The sequence below is a fragment of the Sarcophilus harrisii genome, chromosome 4 (assembly GCF_902635505.1).
Source record: "Sarcophilus harrisii chromosome 4, mSarHar1.11, whole genome shotgun sequence".
NCBI lineage: Eukaryota > Metazoa > Chordata > Mammalia > Dasyuromorphia > Dasyuridae > Sarcophilus > Sarcophilus harrisii.
The window spans coordinates 170290046-170311067 of NC_045429.1; the positions used below are offsets into that span (position 1 = coordinate 170290046).

General features: G+C 37.8%; 1 protein-coding gene across 1 annotated transcript in view; it reads right to left on the reverse strand.

Moving 5' to 3' along the window:
• RSPO3 (R-spondin 3) overlaps positions 1-18358 on the reverse strand; it is a 98937-nt gene extending 80579 nt beyond the window's left edge. Inside the window, exon 1 of the mRNA XM_003769416.3 lies at positions 17646-18358. Within this exon, the coding sequence (XP_003769464.1) occupies positions 17646-17742 (97 nt within the window). The 5' untranslated portion in view covers positions 17743-18358. The remainder of the gene's footprint in view (positions 1-17645) is intronic.
• Positions 18359-21022: the final 2664 nt, after the last annotated feature.

Consider the following 21022-nt stretch of genomic DNA (forward strand, 5'->3'; position numbering starts at 1 on the left):
GAACTTTTTTGTATTCCCTAGAATTGTATCTATTTCTAGGTTGTTTTTAAGCCCACTAATCCTTTTTAAAAAATCAATTTGAATTCCAGATAATGATAATATTGATGCATTTAATTACATGACCCCAGAGCTGTGACTCATTTAGTGAGAACATACAGAAGGGTCTGAAAATTATTTTCTAAATTAGCCTGAGAGTAGAGGGATCATGGAATGACATGCTTTCTAAACCAGTAGAGTACCAATGATAACGACTGTTTCCATTGGAAATGAATTTATTTGTCCACCATTATCCAGTTCCGGTGTCTAATCTCAATGTCTACAGTGATTCCTTATGTTGTCCTTCTGCAGTTCAGACTAAAGTGCACCAAAATGCCCTATTTAATGTTGTCCCTCCTTATTCTTTCCTCCGGAACCAAGGCAGGATTCTCTGAGTCAAATAGTACAGGATCTGCTGGTGCAAACATTAATAAGATCCATCATTTAGGAACAGTTACTTACACTTTGTTTAATCTCTAATGGAAAGGATTTTTCTAAATATTTACATCAGAGCAGTTGTCAGAATGAATCCTGCAAATCACTGGCCTTCTCCCAGGAGGAATGGGGTTGACTTGGACTGATAGAGAAGGACAGGGAAAGGGAAGAGAGGGAAAACAAGAGCAGAGGGAGAGGATGAAAAGGAAAGGAAGAGAAGAGGAAGAATGAGGAGAGAAGAAGGAGGGAAAAAAGAGAGAAGAGAGAGAAAAGAGACAAAGGAGGAGAGGAGCAGGAGCAAAGTTAAGAAGGGAGGGAGAGGGAAAAGGAGAAGTAGAAGTGAAGAAGTGAAGGAGAAGAGGAGAAGGAGCGGGAGAGGAAAAGGGTGGAAAGTCAGAGAAGAAGAAGAAGGAAATCAGGCGAGAAGAAAGTGGAGGGGTGCGAGAAGAGAAAAAGAATGCAGAAAAAAGGAGAAGGAAGGGCAAAGTAAGAAAGAAGTAAGGGAATGGGAGGAATGGAGGAGGAAAGGAAATAAATGAAAGAGGGAATAGAGGGAGATTCTTGTAGATGTACTTTTAGATAGTCTGTGGGCTTGAAGATGAGGGGTTTACATGAATTAAAAAGATACTTCAGCACTGTAGAGCTATCAGTGTAAAGTAGTTGAGGAGCCACTTTAATTTTATTGCTCTTGTAAAAATGACTCTCCATTGCTTCGGATTTTGAAAGAGATGAGGATTGTTTGGATTACTGAGACCCTGTAAAAACATGGTACACAATGCAAGCACCAAAAGTGTGAGGAGCTAAGAACTTGATCTGGGTCACTGGCCTCCTTGCTAGTAAGGATAAGGAAAGGACTTATTCCTTTTGGAAGTCTCTGAGAACCCAAAAAGTATGTGAGAGCCAGAGAGGGAGAGGCAAAAATCTTAGCTCCTGAGGCGCTGCTGCCAAGATAAATGCTTCAGTATTTTATAAATTAACTCTGCTGTCTGCATGTTTGTTTTTGCTTGGGAGTCTCTAAAAGAAGGTTGTTCAGCTCATCTTATTAGAAGCCTTTGGATTTGGGGGTGGAGTGGGGTGAACAGAGAACTGAATAGGACAAGGGATGAGGGGAGTAAATATGTCACATTGGAAAATATTGACAATTTTAAGTTACAGAATATTCTTTACCACAAACTCAAGGTACTCCTTCTCCAGTCATGTGAATTAGGTAGTTAAGTCATAAACCATTATATTAAGCTTTCTGGGGTTGTAAAGTCTCCATTTACAGCATGAGGAATACATTAACTATAGAGGCAAAAGGTTTATTATAAAGCATTGGAATGTCAATGGGGGTGTATATGTGAGGAGCTGAAGATGGTGACTAGCTCTGGAAATAGTTAGCAATTCATCTGATTAGCAATCTCCTTTTGCTATCTGAAATTAAGGATTTAAGTTTCAGGTTTAATTCTATATTGTCTTCCCCCATTAGAATGTAAGCCAACTGAGGACAGGGATGTGTCTTTCTTTTTACTTCAATTTGTACAATTAACACAATGCTTGATACATATATGCATTGCATTGATTAGATCGGTGACTAGGCAACTGTGCAAAGAAGGATCTCACAAAGTTGGCTTTCTAATAAAATACATGGTACCTGCAAATTGCCTCTTTTGTATTATTATGGTGATAGGAATAATGTGCAATTATTCTGCACATAGGATGAGCAATAGGAGAAATAAATATAGAATTTACTATGTGTTTCTGAAACTTTAAGCTCCCAATATCCTAAGATTATGACATTACTAAGGTATTAAATTCATAGTAGAAGAAAGCTAAATATGATATTCAATGGAACCAGTCATGTAGCATCTACCACATCTTTACTGCAGGTAATTAGGATTATTAAGTAAGTATCCAATGTGTGTGTGTGTACTGTGGCAGGGCTTGTTTGTCAAAATGCTATCTGGAGACTGCTAGTAACCAATAAAGAGTGGCCAGAGAATGAGAGATTTGACTGGTTTGCAGTATATTTGAAAATATAAAATTATCCACTGAATGGTTATACAGAACCAATGTTCTGAACATGAGTTTACCTGAATAGAAAGATGATTTAAATTCACCTTGGAAGCACTCAGGATATAAACTCTTGGATGAATCGGTATAGTTCTCTGATATTTAAAGGCAAAAAACTCCAGAATGCTCACTCCAAGTCTTTTCTGAATATTTACTGTGAACTTTCAGTAGTTTAAACCAAGAAACCTTCTTTGTACTGCTAACAAACAGTTTTAAAAGTATATACAAACATATGAGAAGATGATATACTGATGCTTTAAATTATTATGCAAGTCATAGAAAACGTCTCATCAGCTTTTTTTTGGATTAAGATTTCATTTGATTTTGACAAAAAGGCACCACTTGGATTTTGATAGATTAATAATGTTCTGTATTTCTGAAGAGTATTTCTTGATTAAAACAAAAGATGTACATTCTTAGTTCAGATTGTCTTTTGAGGATTACTAGTCTATTGTACAACTAGATTCTTATTCCCAAGAGATAGTTACAATTGGTTTCATCTAGGGATGCTGACATATCCTCCCCTGGTACTTCTTCTGGATTCCTCAAGTGCTGTTCATTTGTTTAGGAACAGAGGAAAACAAAAAGCAACAATGACATCATAAGCATTCTATGTGTATATGTGTGTTTCCACTAGTAGACTCTGACAAGGTAGTTTACAAGATAGAAATGAAAGGAATTAAGCATATATTGGTGGCCTATATACATGTGTTACATGCCCTGTGTGAATAAGCCATTGAGGAAAAAAATTGGTGGAAAAGCCATTGTTTTCTGATGGACTTCCTGTGTTCTGTAGCTTGGATGAGTCTATCCAATCCTGAAAGGGAAACAGCTAAGTCTGGCAACAGCAGGGCAGTGGCTTCAGCCTGCTGTGACCAGTTTCTCTTCCCAGGAGTTGAGTCTGTGTTTCCCCCAACCTAATTACTTTTTGGCAATTGGGCTCCTGGGATTTTGTCTTATTGTAATTCACTGGGGCCTCCAATCCTAAAGTGGAGCCTTCTCAGCTAGCTGAGCATTAGGTTTGACCTTTATAGGGAGCTTTTCCTTGTTGGTGACAAGGCATTGAAAATCATTCAAGGACTAAATAAAATAAAATAAAAGACTGGATCGAGAAGATAAGCATCCAAGGAAGAGTAAATAAAGAATGAAGAAAAAAGAAGCCATGAGAAACAACCTAGCTGCAAACTTTCTCTGAAATAACTTTATAGCTAAAACTATGATTTCTACTAGTTTGCCTCATTTCCTGTAAGTTAGAAAGCTAGAAATTGCAGAACACATAAAATGGAATAAATATCCTTTTCTTTGGGAAGCCGGCATCTCTTTGAAGAGACTATCTGTAGCATATCACTATTCTCTTGGATAAGATTAAATGAGAAACACTGGTTTTCCTTAAATAAACAGATTTAACAGACAATAGATATTGTTTATAGTCTTCATAGTAAATTGCTGAAATATGTCCATATTTCATTTTCACAATTGCCCCCTTTCCTCCCACTCTCCCTTTGTCCCATTAAATTTCAAGCATTTTCTATCCCATATTATCTACTCTTCTACTCCAACTCATTTTTTCCTAATGAAACACACATCTGTTAAATTCACTATCATCCCTACTTTATATACTTTGCTCTTTTTCCCCTCCTCTCCTCTTATTGGACTCTGTGGCTCAGACTATCTCTATCAATTTGAGTGCTTGTTCTAGAAAATACCATATGGATAAGCAATGCTCTTTTGATACATAATGGTCTCTTATATTATAGCTTTATATTTTAAACTGTTGTTTATCCATATCACATCTCTTAGGACAACACCCTCTGGTAATTTGATTCTCAAACAATCTGCATGATGTCAACAATTGTCATCACAACAGTTACTCTTAAATTATAGATTCTATCTTATGGACCCATTAAGCTCTAAGTGAAAGTAACCATCATCAATGCTTCAGTCAGAAATAACCCAAGGTACTGATTTGGTCAGGCATCATAAAGACATAAAGATAGCTTCTTTGGATAAAGACAAAAATCAGTAGTCTTCCATGGTGGTAAATTTATATAGAGGAATTTTGATGTTTAACTAAACAAACAAACCAAAAAAAAAAAACAGGTTTTTTTTCTCCCCATGTGCCAAATCCTAACTAATATATTCTCCTTTAGAGCACTCCTTGAAGCAAATGGAGTTAGTGCGATCTTAAAACGTCATTTAAAATGATGCAATTCTTTGCAATCCTGAAGGAAAGGTCATCAGTTTCATTATCCATGAATGCCATAAATAAAGTTGAATGAGAACTAAGATAGTTATTTTAAGAGAAGAGTATAAGTGGGACAACAGGGCTGCCTGACAATTCTAAAATTTGTTGATTCTGTGAAAAAAAAAAGGGGGTGGAAGAAAGGGAAAAAAAGTGATAAATAGTAAGAGAAACACGTAGTACTATATTTTTAACATAGTGGACATGCAAAAACAAAAACATGCATAGATTGCTGATCGAGGAGGAAAGGAGGAAGAAAAAAACATGAAAACAGCTGAAGTTAAAATGAGATTCATATCCAGGTCTTTATGACTTCAAGATAGGCACTACATTCATTGTGCTTTCATGTCTCTTTAAGTGTATTATGTAGACAGCATAGTAGGATTTAAGAATTGAGAGGAACTTTGGACTAGATGATATCCAAGATCTCTTCTAAAGATAAATCCCTAAAATCTTATACACATAGTGGACACTGAACATTATTTTTTTTTTAAATCTACTTCCTGAAATGCTCTTCTTACAAACATTCTGTTATGACCCTAGACAAAAGTGGTAAATTTTTCTCTCTAAATTCCTATACGTTTTAAATAATAAATGCTAATTATATACTTCCTTATTCAGAGATTGTTTGTGTATATCTTAGCTTTTTTTTTTTTTTTTTTTTTTTTTGCAGTCTCTTGAGAACCTATAAGTATTTATGCAACTGGCTTGCTGGCAAAAGTAGCAATGGGCAAGAGGTAATAGATGGCCAGCCCAGACATTATATTCATACCCACATAAATCAAGAATGCCTAAAGGAAGACAATTAGGATGCTAGATGGATCCTCTGTGGAATATTTGTGAGAGAATGTGACAAGAGTCACATTGTGTGATAAAATGCATAGTGTCTCAAAAGTCTTAGTGCCATTTTAAACTGTTAAAATCCTAAAGTTTAAAATAGTATAGACACCCTTTATATGGATTTTGATCTGCATTGTTGGAATGAACACACACATTGATGTGATCATTAAGAATGAGTTATGAGCAACAGTTAACATTATAAGTGCTTCAATTTTATATAGCTTAAGTTGTAGATTTTAGGCATCATAAAGATGACTTTATTGCTAGATAAAAATATTGGTAGTCTATTGTGGTGGTAAATTTATTTGATAGAATTTTGGTTTTAATGTTTAAAATAGCTTTTTCCCATATGGCAATTCCTAAGTTCCTAATATTCTTTTTTTAGGGTACATTTTAGAGTGAGTGAAGTTAGTATGATCATAAAGCTTCATTAGAGACAAAAAAAAATTAGTTTCTGCCCACAAGAAACTTACATTTGATCAGGTTCAGGGTTCCTGGTTCAAATGAATGAAGAGGATTTTTTTGTTCCAAATTCATATTATTAATGAGAATCTAAAATCTAGTACTTTGAATTCCCTGCAAGCTTAAGTTTCAATTTCAAGTTTATTAATGTCTCCACAATGTATCAATTTTATCATATTTATTTTATCCAGCTAACCATTGTACATTGTGTTACAAGTGGATAAATTGAGAACCAAGAGAGATGGCTGAATTTTTTTCTTGTCTAGATTTGCCATTAATGATTTATGTGATGTTGAGCAAGTCATTTAATTTCACTGATGCTTTATTATCCTCATATATAAAATTAGAATAATGCCCATCCTTTAAGCATTCATATTTATATATACATGTGTATATACTATACATGCATATATACACAATCATATGTACATACACAAATATATAGGGAGAGACAAAGACAGAGAGCATCATGGTGAACAAAGAGATGGTATCAGAGCTAAGATCTGAATGAAATCTCTCCCTCTGAAACATACCAATAGTGTGATCCTGGGCAAGTCACTTAACCTCTCATTGCTCTTCTAAGACTATAACTTAAGAGATGTTAATCTGCATTGATTAAAAATCTTTCCTTTCCCTCATAATTTCATATACATCAATAAAATTACAGGTCCAGGCTTTCTGTCTACCTATCTATCATTGATCTGCATATCAATCATCTATCTATGCTTTAGTAAAATAAACTTACTATGTGAATAATCATTATTGGTTTAGAATATAAACTCCTAAAGAGTAAGGATAATAGTTTAACAAACTAGTTAGTTTGTTTAGATATAGTGTAAGTAATTCGTGAATGGTCATTGAATTGGATCGACTTAGAAAAGTCAAGAATAATGTAGGACATTTTTATTATTTTTTAAACTATAAGCTTAAAAGAAATCATTATTCTGGTAATGGCCTGTTGAGTAATTGTGCAACTAATACATAAAGGTGGATGAGAGGACATATCATAATGAGAAACTTGCTGTTCTTTTTCTTACTAATCTATTGAGCATATGTTAAGAAAATAATGTTCTAAAAAAAGCAGCTTGCAAATTCTGTTATTTTATGTTGTGTGGTAGTGGTTTATATCATGTGGTTATAAAACGGGGCTCTGTGCTACTATTTACTTTAAGGAATGTGCTTTGTATTGGGGTATAATTATAAATATGCTTACCAGCTAGTTTTCTGCAGACATTTCTGTGTGTGAGAGAAAATTTACTACTAACTTTATTTTACATTCACTTGTAATAAGATGTTTTAAGGTGATTCTAAATTTGTTTTATAATGAGAATCTAAACTCAAACCAAACTCTTAGAAGTTAGGTAAAGAAAAATAAAACAAGCTTTGGAAATATGGATTCCTTTATATAGAAGTAGTAAAATGGCAGGACATGGCTAATAGTGAAGGGGAAATGTAGTTAGACAAAACACAGAAAGAGGAGGTGAGGTAAAGGTGTTATAAAAACAGACTCATTTTCTGCAATTCTACTTTGAAAGTAGAACTCTCTTGATGTAGAATCTAAAGATCTGGGTTTGAATAATGGCCATATTCCTTTTATATCACTTTGGGCATAATACTTCCCTTCCCTGGGTTTCTTTTCTTATTTGAAAAATGAGGGGATTGGATTCTAAGGTTCCTTTCTACCTCTAAGCCAGTGTTTCTCTTTAAAGTAGGAAAAAGCCATTTTCCCTATATCCAGGTAAAATGATTTTTTTAAAAATGCATCAAGGTCTACATCTTATGCTAAATTACTCCTTATGATCTTGTTTTATAGATCTCTTGTGCAAAATAAACATTGTGTAGTATTTGATTATGAATTCCTGGAGTGAACAGATGGCATATAGGAAAAAATAAGATATGATCTTACTGTTTTACTCATCTTTCTAATTAACCCCACCTCAAGCTACTAGATGATTTTTGCATAAGATACTCTCCTAATAAATGAATTAATGTAACTGGTGACAGAAAACTTCAACCGATAATTTTTTTTTGTTGTTATGGCTTGATAGATGGTATATGCCATAGATATCATCATCATTTGTATAAGCCTGTGAAAGATGATTCAACAGTTCTTTGTTATTCTTGGGTTATTTTTCAGTCCTTTCTGATTTTTGTGACTCCATTTGGGATTGTCTTAGTAAGACTACCAGCTTGCCATTTTCTTCTCTGGATTATTTTATATTTGGAGAAGTTGAGGAAAATGTAGTTAAGTGACTTGTCCAAGGTCACACAACTAGAAAAGTCTGAGGCCAGATTTGAACCTAGGAAGATGAGTCTTCCTGTCTTCAGGTCTGACATTATATCTACTGTGTCATCTAGCTTATGAAATTCAACTGGGTTTTTCTTCTTTCTTCTTTCCCCTTTTTTTCATTTATTTATTAAAGATGATCATGAAGACTGACTCTGGCTCAGTGAGGAAGCAGCAGGTTGAGGTGTGAGACATCCTACTTCACTTAACTCCTGGATAGCAGGTCTCAAACATCAGGTATTTCCTGAGGGTTTATGGGGAGAGTGATTTATAAAAGAGTGTACATGACAGAAATAGCCTGAGGAGCACTTTCAGATATTCTGAGTAAAACCAACTGCCACGTGTCATTCATAAAGAACATTAGTTTAAGAATTTGGAAGCTTAGAATCTAGTTCTGCCCACTAACTTCTGTGAGATAAAGTAACTTAACATCGTGCCTCAATTTTTTCATCTGCCATGTGAAGAGAGTGAACTAGACGAGCTCTAAAGTCTCTTCCTATTCTTAAATTCTGTAAAAATTGGCCTCAAGACTGTCTGAATTGACAGATTATTATAATTAACTGATCAAATCATGTAATTCTAGGATATAATTAATTATATGAAACAATAGGAGGCAAGAATAAGACCAGAGAACAATTGCAGTGGGATTATTGTATCTATATCTATATCTACATCTATATCTATCCATCTATCCATCCATCATCCATCCATCATCTATCTGTCTATCTATCTATTGTCTTTTATCTCTATCTACCATAGTTGATATAGTATCAGGTTTGGAGTCAGAAAGACCTGAGTTCAAATCTAGACTCATATATTTACTAATGGTATCATATTGAACAAGTTACTTAATGTTTGTCTACTTCTATCTTCTCAATTGTAAAATGGGGACAATAAAAGCAGGTACCTCCCATGGTCGTTGTGAAGATCATATGAGATATCATTTGTAAAGCACTTAGCTTAATGCCTGGCCTAGGTTAGGTGCTTAACAAATGCTATTTCCTTCTTTTCTTCCCTCAGTTGGTGGCTAGCACTATGGGGCAGTGGTTACAGGAGAAAGATTAATACTTCCTGTTTCTGTTATTAATTAGTATGTGACCTTGAACAACTGCATAACTTCTCTGATTTCCTCATCTAAAAAACAGGGCCATTGGATTAGACTTTCAGTCTCTCCCATTTCTAACATTCCAGGATTTGGTGATTATCTAATTCTATTTCCTCAATGAAAACTCAATGAGCAAAGTTGTTACATTGGACTCTGATTTATGCTGGGCATTTTAATGCTTCTTGAGTAGAATTTTATTTCTTAGGAATTGCATTTGCTAAGAGGAAAAGTTCAAGAACCTCCACTTCCCTTGCCATTTAGAAGACTTACCACTGAGGGCAAGTTCTTCTATTTGAAGCAGTTCTATTCTTCCTCCTGCTGGGCTAGGAAGATGAGAAGACCAACAGGCTGGAAACAGTCCCCAAAGCACTTATTCAGTCACAAAGACTGGGAACAGCAACTCTTGGTATTATTATAGGATGACCCTTCCTACAGATAACATATAGAAAAATGTAAAAAAACCCCACTAAACATAGTAAATAATAATAATAAGGTGAAAAAGTGAAAGGGGTTGTGATCTTCCTGGAGATCAGAGATCCTTCAAAATATCAAAGTAAATGGTCATTAATATGTCAATTAATTAAGATTTAAGACTTGACCTCTCAGTTATATTTGCATTTTAAAAGGGAAACTCAGGAAAAATATTTGGTGGAATAGCAAGATGGTTGATCATTTGAGAATGGACAATCTATTTTGTATCATTTTAAGGTAGGTCAGGCCATTACAATGCAGTCTGTGGTAGTAGTGGTGGAGAGTGAGGAAGAAAGTCTCTTTTCCCTTTCTCCATCTGCTTCCAGGAAACCTTTTATACCACTGTATAAAAGGACTCTTAGGATTGGGGAAGTATTCTCCTCAGGACAGGTTTGCTTCACAATGACTTTTTTTTTTGTTTCTCTGTGTATAGGAGAGGGAGGTAGTGTTACCCCTTATCTCACGAATCAATGTTGGGTTTTTCAACCCCATTCCCAAGAGAGTGAACACTTGATTCACTAGCTTTGGAACACTTTTGATTCTGCTTTCATGGAACTAAACCCCAGATTGAGGCTGAGATAAAATGTTACTATGTCTTGCTTGCCTGCTTTAGTAACTAGACTTGTATTAGCTTACTGTGGAGGTTAGCTAGTGAATAATGAATGCGCTTTGTACTTATATACATTTCATAATAATAAATTGTTGGAACACGATCTTCTGTTATATGTAATAAAATGTCAAGTGAGTCTAGGTATGTTGGATAAGGAATTGGATTTATCATCTTATTCTCCTTTTTATTGCTTACGGTTTCCTAAGAAATTAGACTCAAGAGATCCTATTGGATCTTAAGGCAATCATGGAAATAATATAGACCAACTTTCTTATTTCATTGATGAGTAAACTTCACTCAAAGAATCATTCATTTTGCTCAAGTTTTTACAGCTAGTAGCCAAACTGACACCACAACTCTGGTCCCTTGACTCACAGTTCTGAGCTATTTCCACAACACAAAGCTTCTCATCCTAAATTAATTTCTCTACAGTCTAAGTGTCTATAGTAAAGCAAAGACAGATGCTCGATTTACAGACTGGATGGAAATGCACATGAACAAGATAACATTTTATAAGAGCTGGTTGCCTCTCAAATTAAACCTATGTATGAGTTTCAAAGAATTATTTTAATTGGGCATGTGTGCTGTTCAGAACCATTGAAATTTTCTGGAATAATTTTAGCAGGATTCCTTGTAGTAACAGCAGATGGTGACTAGGTTCAATGCCAAGATTACAAATAAGACAGAAATGCTCTTATCAGATAAGAGGCACCTGCAACCATACTTTAAAAATGGAATTTTTGAAATTATTCAAACTCTCCTTATGCTAAAAGAATTCAGGTATTTTTCTTGAAAGTCTCATATAGATGAAACCTTTGAAGCAGAAAACAGGATTTCCTAGGACTCAATGGCAAGCAGAGGTTAAATATTCTGAACGCCCCCACAATGTTCCAGAATGGAACATTCCATTCTTCTCACTATGACTGGATGATGGTCAGAGAGTAAGAATGCCTGAAATATTCCTGAATGGAAAGATCCCATAGGCTGAATACATTAATTAGAGAAAGAAGTAGCACCTTCTCTCTTTTTAGATGTATATTCTCCATTTCCTCAAGGTATATTTGCACGAGTATAAAATTAGGCACTTCAAAACATATTTCACTGAGCAGATGGCAAATTTTAAAATTTAATTATTTGAAATTTTGCAAACTAGCCATTGGGAAAGAAGATCATATTCTTTTTCCTGTATAACTAGCAAAAGCAATGTTTTTTATGCAATTTACAATGTTCCCCTAGAAGTTAATCCTTGGCAAATTCTAGAAAACTTGAACAAAAATGTCAGTGTAGAATGCAATGTTAATCAAGGAAACCATCTTAACCAAGTGGAATATGTAATTTCAACACACTGTCCTGAATGATCCTTACCATGCTCTCAAAATTGAATGATGTTTTCCTAATGGTAACTAAAGTTGACTCTTGCATTTCATGAAACTCAATACCCACTCTGATGGTATTTCAAGAATTCACTATTTGGGAACGAATATTTGATGGATTTTTTTGGTGCTTTCTCTGTCTCTCTGTCTTTATCTCTGTTTGTCTCTGCTCTCTCTCTCTCTCTCTCTCTCTCTCTCTCTCTCTCTCTCTCTCTCTTTCTGTGTGTGTGTGTGTGTGTGTGTGTGTGTGTGTAGGGGGAAGTAAGTGGGAAGGGAGGTGGGGAAATAGAATGAATGGTGAAGTGGGATGGGGGAGGGACAAGTCAGTTTATTTTCTAACATACAATATTTGGATGGAAATAAATTGTGAAAGTGAAAAGAACCTACTTAGTAATGCATTGTATCTGGAATAGTTAGGTCTTGACAGACAGATTATCTTTACACTGTAATTAAATACAAACTTGGAAATAGTAAACACTTTTGTTCTTTCAAAGACTCCTGTCACCTCTACATAGGATCAAAAATAACTCTGTTACTTTTCTGTAGGATTTTAGTATTTGGTTAAATATCCCAGATTAGATTTTAGGAATGTCAAAACAATCTGGAACTCTCTCTCTGGGTTCAAATTGTCTAAATCAACTGCTCATTAAATTCTTTTTATGGAAGCAATGTAGCTAGAATTTCCCTATAATAATCTTAAAATTAAACTTTACTATATAGTGAAATTTCTTTGCCATGTTTTCTGGGGGCCAAATTTGTTGAATATTATGTACAGGGAAAACTTTTGATAGAAGAATGTTGTAACAGCTTTACCACATGCTAATGGAAATACTGTTCATATTTCATCCTAAAAGAAATGTTGAAATGTTAATTGTAAAGCTGTTTCACATTCTTTCCTGTACTCCCCAATGGTTTACTTACAGTAATTTAAGACCAAAATGGCAACACCATCACCATTTCTGAAATTTTAAATAGGATGTTTATATTGAAACAATAAACAAGAGGTAAAAATGATGGAATAAAGGGATAACTCAGAAATGATCCTAATACTAAAATGATGATTAAATATGATTTAAGTATTTAATTTTTTGTCAATTGTTTTTATATCTACTACTACGTATGAGTTTGGTTTTGTGGGTTTGATTTACAAAATTATTATGTAATTGTTAATATATATACCATAATATGCTTTACCAGGGATATTTTGCACTTGTCTCTGTCAGTAAATCCAATTCCCTCCCTAGTGAATGACTGAAGGTAGAAACAGAGAGTAATAGAATTATGTTATCAAACAATATTCAAACTCTGATTTCAGAAAAATAAAATAAACATGAACAAAAATGCATGGTGGGTTCATTTATGATTCATACGGATTGTTACAAATTGCCTTTCAACAACCCAGTCACCAAGAAATATGTTAGGCATATAGAAACAGTAACAGTTAAACTCTTATAGATCTGTGCAGACTTATTTATTGTTTAGCCAAAGTTATTTTCCAGTATTAAACTGAATTGGTTTTCTGCCCAGAATTTCTTTTTAAAATATATTTTTCCTTTTAAGAATTATGTTGGACAAAAGTGAAACATTAAAATGATTATGTTCTATTTAATGTCTATACAGAATAATTGGGCATTTTATGGTCTTTGAGAAATTACTGTTTATCTGGAGTCTAGACAACTGATCTTCAAGTAATTAGATTTTTGGTACTATACTGCTATTGAAACATAGCAAAATCTTAAAATGCTATCTAAATCATGAAGGCAAGACCACTGATGTTCATTACCTTTTTAGTGTTAATATTTTTTGATGTTAATATTTTAATGTTTGATTCAGTTCTTTAAAAGTTGATAATTGCTCAATTAATTATTTTGTTTAATTGGTTATTTAGGAATGTAGAACTATCTTATTCCCTGACTATTTGGGATAAACAAGAGTTTGCAATTTTTGTCTTTCTCCTTCCAGACAAGATCATCAAATTTCTTTCTTAATGATCCTTACAACTTAAAATTTGAGTGGATCAGAGTTAAGTGCAGTTTATGTGGTACAAATAGAAAGATTGAAGTACAGAGAAGCTAAAGGTGCAAGTTAAAGTAGTGGGATTGTTTTATGGGGCTTAACAATTCAAACCAAGACTTTGGATTCTGCAATGAATGCCTACAATCATTTCATAAATCAATAACTATTTCTTTATTGAGACTTATCAGTAGGTTTTATTATTAATTTTTTAGTTAAATCCAAGTGGTGTCATTTCTTCCTAGTGTGTCAATCCATACAGATAAAAGGCAAAAGATACATAGTTGCTCACCTATAACTAACTGCTCTTTTACAAAACTTCTTAAATCTTGTTAAAATATTAGTATTTTAAAAGGAAGAAATCAGGTTACCGTTCTGTATTGGGGGTAGATCTTTTTCAACAGAGTTCACATTGACTAAATTTGCTATTTTTGATGATAACACTTATTAAAGTTACTTGGAAATATTTAATATTTAGAAAGAGCCATTTTGTGAGTGTATAAACTGGAAAAACACTAGACAATTAGAGGACAGATAAAAAGATAGATTAGATAAAATTAGCAATTATCCTTACTCCTTCATTTTTCTATTCACAACTTTACTTATCTGACAGTGACTTAGACTGAATGTTAACAATCTTATCGAAAGAGTAACTTTTTATCTCTAAGCTGTAGAAAACAGGCCTGAATGTATACCCTGGTTGTCTTTAGGAGGGCTGTCTGCTCAATCTGTGTCTTTGTCCATTTCCTTAGGGGTCATTGTTTAAAATAGGCAAATCTTTTCTAAGACCCTAACTAGGGAAAAGACAAGACACCAATTTGTTTCCAAAAAATCGCTCTGTCGTTAAGATGTCGCCATTTAAATTTGTATAGAGGAGTTGGCCCTTGAATTTTTTTCTTTCCCAAATGTTCCATCTCTTCTTCTTTTTTTTTTTTTTTTCTTTCTCTCTCTACCTCTCACCCTTTGCTCATCCTCCAGAGTTCTGTACTGCACCTGCATACAGCATCTTGTCTGTCTCCGCAGAGAACACAAGGGGTCGCACCTTCCACAGTTTTGGAGCCCAGCAGTCACGGCAAAAGCAGAGTAAGGTGGGAGAGAATGGGAGGCAGCAGAGCATGGAAGTTTTCTGAGTTTTCCCCTGTCTTCCCCATTCGCACTCCTCATTTCCTAAAAACCATGTTACATATCAAAAATTCAATTTCTCTAATTTTGCAGGACTGCTCAACAGACACTGAACCCTATCTTAAGGGGAAGATGCTAGACAGGTAAACTACTTTGTGGTTTGCAATGCATGCAGGAGGAGCGTTAGTCTCAGTTTCTGAAGCAGTCGAGGAGTTCGTATTGTCACTACAGAATCCTCCCCAGTTTTATGTCTAAGGCAGTGGATTGAGAGTGATTTAGGAAACGTCCACGTGCTTGGTGCCCTTCAAGAATCCTCTTTCGAGATTGGAGCTAATCGTCCAGGATGCAAATTGGGGTTTGCCAATTAACTTGTGCCTAATTTCAGGGGATGGTGGATTGTTTGGTTGGTGAGTGTTTGATAGAAGTTGGGTGATGGTGGGTATTTGATGGAAGCACAAGTAGTCCTGTCCCCGCTTTGCTTTCCTTATCAAGCTTAGACTAAACTCGACTTTGCTTGCTTTCTTTGGGGGAAGGGAGGGTGGTGATTGACAGCGGTGAGAGGGCACTGCTGGAGCCCTGAGCCGCCGCCTCTCCTATTCGTCTGCCGCCGGGCCAGGGGTTAAAAGGAGTGGGTGGGAAGCTATGAAGAATACAAACCATTCAGTGGCCAAGGATAATAAATCGGATGCCCTGACATGTTTAACTTAGTCCCTCCTGCCCCCTGCTAAGTGAGCCGAGAGCCTAGAAGGCAGGGCCCGAGCCTCTGGCGTTCTTGCTGAGCTATGTTTCTTAAAAGGCAATTTCGAGGTGAATCAAACCTTGTGTGCCCGAGGCAAACGATACAAAGGGAGCTTTCAGGGGGACCGTTAGGCACTGGGGAAGGTGCAGAGACAAACATCGGTCCATGAAGCGATTTCCAAATCCTAACTAAAAAACAAGTCAGTATTTTTTCTCTTCCACGTTGACATCCCCCAGCCTTCTCTGAGAGCTTCTCTGAGTAAGAGCACTTGGAGAACTGTTCCTGAAGGGAGATAGGAACTCAGGAAGGGGGGAGTGGGGGAGCAATGAGAAGAAGGAGGAGAAGCTGGTAACTGCTTCTTATTGGTTCCACCCTCCCGGGAAAATGAATTCAACAAGCACGGGGAAGTTGAGGGGAAAGGTTAATTTTTAGGTTCTGGAACAAAAGTTCCCGTGACTCTAAACTACGGTTGAACACAGTAGATTTCTGTCTTTTCTCTTCTTTCTCCACTCTTCCTTTCAACTTCTAGTCCAGGGGGAAAAGTACTCGGGGTCTGAGACTAAGGACCACTGACAGAAATGCTATTAACCTGGTTGGAAGGCGGAGTGGACAAGGAGGAATCGAGGGAAGATATGATAACTCTCTCTCAAATTCCTTCTGACTCTGAAAAGGCGTCACCTTTCAGACTCGGGACAAACTGACTCATAGAATGGTCCTGCTCATAGTGAGCTTGGCTCTCAGTATCGGAGCTTGGAGGAGATGGGAGTTTAAACAATCCAGGGCCGGGACTGACCAGCTAAGTGGCCAGCCTAGGCAATCTTTAAAGACAAAAGAGTTGGGTTAGAACGAGAGGTGGATATAAGGTGTTGAGATTGCTTCTGAGTTAAAAATCATCTGATGGTTGTCCTGTTCCTGACTGAGCTGGAGACAACTAAGAATTGATTCACTTCTGGGTCAGAGATAATAAAAGAGAATGGTCTGAAGGAATAGTTCTGAATAAAAAGGTGCCTATGTGTTTACTCCAAACCCCATTGGATTGTCCCAAGCCTGTTCTTAAGGTCTGCCTTTTCACTCAGCAGAACCCTTGCATTTGGTGGAAACTGCGTTACCAATAATTTCAATAATTTCAATGACTTTTCCCTCTGGATTTTCCTTACTCCTAGCTACCAGTCAAAGGACAGCGAAGGGCTTCCATTCTGAAGATTAATCGAAGGCAAAGCATTTCATCGCCCACAGCCTTTTAATCTTGGCCTTGCTGTGTTCTAGCATACTCCATGACACCATTAGACGGCAATAGTTGCAAATGCTCACGAAGACACGAAGTTCAAGGGCATTCGGGGTATTAGAAAGAGACACATTGCAGGGGGCTCTAAGATACTCACCCGTCTAGGAGAGCTGCAAGAAGGACCAAGTTGCCTGCTGTTGAAGGATCCAGTAAAAATGATTCTCTCAGAGAAAGGCCAAAGACCCTCTCTGCAAGAGGGAGAGAGCATATGTGTAGGATTCCCAGCTTTAAAGAATGGCTAATTTTATGAAGAGGTGAAACTTGCTGGGGAAGTGAATGTTAAGATGGGGGGGGGGGGGATTACAGTAGGAACCTGTCTCTCCCTCAGCTCCGTTATCTTTGAGGTCTGAGCGAATCCCACCGAAGATTAGGGACTCGAAGGTGAAAAAAGGAGTAGGAAAGCAGGTCATAGGTATATACTTAATAAAATGCTGTTACCTCTACAATTAGGGGTGGAGTGAGTGGGGCGGCGGGCTGTTGTGGAAGGGGGATGGAAAGAGACAGTATAGAGCAGCCCGACAGGTGAACAGCCAGGCTCAGCACAAATACATAAATACAATAAGCTACACTTACTTCTTCGCTGTCGCCTTCCCCTGGAGGCGTTTTGGCTGCCGATGTATTCCATAAAGTTCAAAATGATAAAAAACCAAGAAATCAGTCGCAAGTGCATAGTAACCCGGTAATGGTATCTCTTCCTTTCCCCCCTTGTCTTTTTGGTTGTTGATTTTGGTGTTGGTTATTAAATATGGATATACAAATAAAAACGTATGTAACTAAAACAGCTGAGCAACTTCCCGGCTCAGATCCGACAGTAGCGATGAGGAGGAGGAGAAGGGAGATGAAAATCAAGTGAAGTGGGTGGGAAGGAGAGAAATCAATTATTGCACTTTCAAATTGCCCGAGCAATTAAGTCCGGCAGATCTTAGAGGAGAGCTGTCATCAAGGTGGGAGAGGGGTCCAGAAGAGGCTAGCGGCCACACTGAGGCAGTTGCAGGTAGCATGTTGCGAAGAGGTTGCGATCCCGAAGGCTGAGAGCTGGGGGCTGAGGGCTGGGGGCAGGACAAGGCGGAGGCTGCGGCGCCTGCGGCGGCACTTCAGGCTCTAGTCTCGGCTGCTGGGGCTGAGGTGGCTGCTGCTGCTGCTGCTGCTGTTGGGAGCGCTTGCCTTCAGCACCTCGGTCACAGCCCTAGTTGCCATAGGGCGCTCTTGGCGTGCGAATCTGGAGCTCCTACTGCTGCTCGCATGCAGGAGCCGCACCAGTCTTCTGCAGGGCTCCCGGGAGTACCCCATAGAGGAGGGGGGAGTGGAGGGGGGAGGGGGGAGCTAGGGGGGCGGGGAAGGAAACTGCTGGAGCAACAACCCTGTGCGACCTCAAGAACTTTCAATTTCAAGAGGGAAAGAGGAATCTGGAAAAGTACAGGCGATGTTACTTGGCAGAAGGAAGGGAAGAGGCGCCTTTGGGGCTCTGGGGCTCCGGGCTCCGGTGGAGCATCCCTGGATTGACTGAGGCGCGCTGCAAATTAAATAACAGTTAAAATCCAAAGGAGAGCATGGGGAGTGAATTCGAAACAAAGTCCCACCCCAGCTGAAGGGCAGCGTCAGCCAGTGGGGTGAGAGGTGGGCGAATTTGGGGGCCACGACAGCCTGAGTTACTGGCCGCAACCGATTGAGGCTTCTACTCTAGAGCGAGATAACGCATCCCATCTCATCCTCTCATCTCATCAGCCTGGAGTTGGGCTCCCTTCCACACTTAACCCCACGCCCATCTCACTCCGCCCCCGCCTAAAGTCCAGGGCAGCGGCTGAGCTGTGAGGGGGAGCTCAGCCCGTAACAACTTCTCTCCGGGAAGTCAACGCTGAAGCCAGGGTTCCTTCTGTTTGTGGCTGCTCTCTCTCTGTCTCTCTCTCTCTGTTTCTGTCTCTCTCTCTGTCTCTGTCTCTCTCTGTCTCTCTCTCTCTCTCTGTCTCTCTCTCTCTCCTCCTCCTCCTCCTCCTCTTCCTCCTTCTCCTCCTCCTCCCCCCTCCCCTCTCTCTCTGTCTTTGTCTCTCTCTTTCTCCCTCTTTCTTCCTTTTTCTTTCTCCCCGTTCTTTTCTGTTCTGTCTTTTCCTCCCTTTCCTTCTTCTATCCTCTCCTCTTCTCTCCTGTCCTGTCCTGTCCTCTGCCTCCCCTCCCTTCTCCTCTCCTGTCCTCTGCTCTCCTTCCCTCTCCTCTGTCTCGTCTCTTTTCTCCTCTCTTCTTCTTTCCTGGCCAGACCTTTTCTCTTCTCTCCTCTCTTCTCCTCTTCTTTCTTCTCTTCTCTTGTTTGTTCTCCTCTCCTTTCCTCTCCCACTGAAGATGCCTGCAAAAAGGACGTAAGGCAGGTCCTTCAAAGGGATTTGTCTGATATGCCGAGAAGTATTAGAAAAGGGAGGGGAAAGCAAAGGACGAAGGTTCTGTGTGTGTGTGTGTGTGTGTGTGTGTGTGTGTGTCCTTAGGACATTCTTTTTGGAATTAGTATCATGCCACAAACTCTCTCCCCCCCCAAAAAAAATACATCCAAATTTAGCCCATTTTTATTCTGACAGCTTTCTCCTACTCTCTCACTCCCACCCCAAGTAATTCCCTTTACCACCTTCGGAATCTCGGTGGTTGTCCCTTTCCCTTTCTTAGTCTCTATTTCTGTTGCCCTCTCTTTGTCTCTTCCTTCTTTCTTTTTTCTCTATCTACTAGTCTGCTTATTGGTTTGTGTGCCTGTCTCCCCTGTCCTCAATTATTTTTGAAAATTTTTTGGGAATGGATTTTTGTCTGTGAGGGACTGGGGATGAAAGTTTGGAAAGCTGCTCCCAGTATGTGGAGACCTCAAATACTTTTCCTCTGTCATTCAGGAAAGTCTTCGGGAGGAGATGGGGGTGGGGAAGGAAAGGGGATTGAGGAGTCCTGCAGTGACTGAGAATAAGGTTTCCTCACTCTTGACTGGGGTGAGGGGAATGGAAGGCTTGCACATCTGATATTCTAAGATGTGCTTATGTAGTTAGTCCTTGGTGATCTTTCCATATCTTTTCTCAGAAGCACAGATCTGTTAGTTTTCCATGTTAATTGATGAGGTTTGGAGGTGCAGGTCAAGAACTCTAAAGCCTCTTTAAAATAATTCACAGAATTATATAATTTTATCTGTGCTTTGTGATTAACGTATCTGTTTGATCTTTTCTTTCCCATTCTAGCAGATTCCAATTGATTTCAATGGTACTGGGCTTTTTGGAGATTGTCCAAATTATTTAGGTTTAGAAGAAATGCCAGAGCCAGAGTTTCCCAGGAAAACAATGTAAGGTTCATACTTCTTCTCTCCTCCCTTTATGTATAATCTTTCCTATTCTTAGGTTTTATTAGGTTTACTTCAAAAAGGCTAGAGATAAAGTATAGAAGAAAGGACACCTCCCCATCCACTCCATTTTCCAAGTTTGCAATACTAGAAATTACCATGAGTCTCAGAAGTCCATTTAATGGACTAGCTATGTTTTAGTAATATCCCCAAAGACTGAAGTGAAGACACTCCAAAATGGCTAGGGTGTAACAGGGAGCGCACATAGAATATGAATTCTTGTCAAGCTGACAAAAGATAGAACATGAGAGAAAAGTAGTTCTCTCCTGTTTACTTAATAGAGCACTACTTATGATTGCATATACCTGGTATAGTCTTATCAGCTAAAGTAGACATCATATTTGCTTTTAGTTAGCTATTTGAGGAACTTTTACCAAAAATGTTACAATATGTGGATTCTTGGGGGGAGGATTGCTAAGAATTCTCATTTTTGTTGTTTGGCAAAATTTATCTTCTCACAATGGGAATATTTTTTCTTCTCTACACAAAGAAATTATAGCAAAGCATCACTGAAAAAAATCTTTAAAAATTGGCCATTTGTACATCCATGAGTATATGAGTTTTGGAACAGGAATAGTAACAAACAACAGAT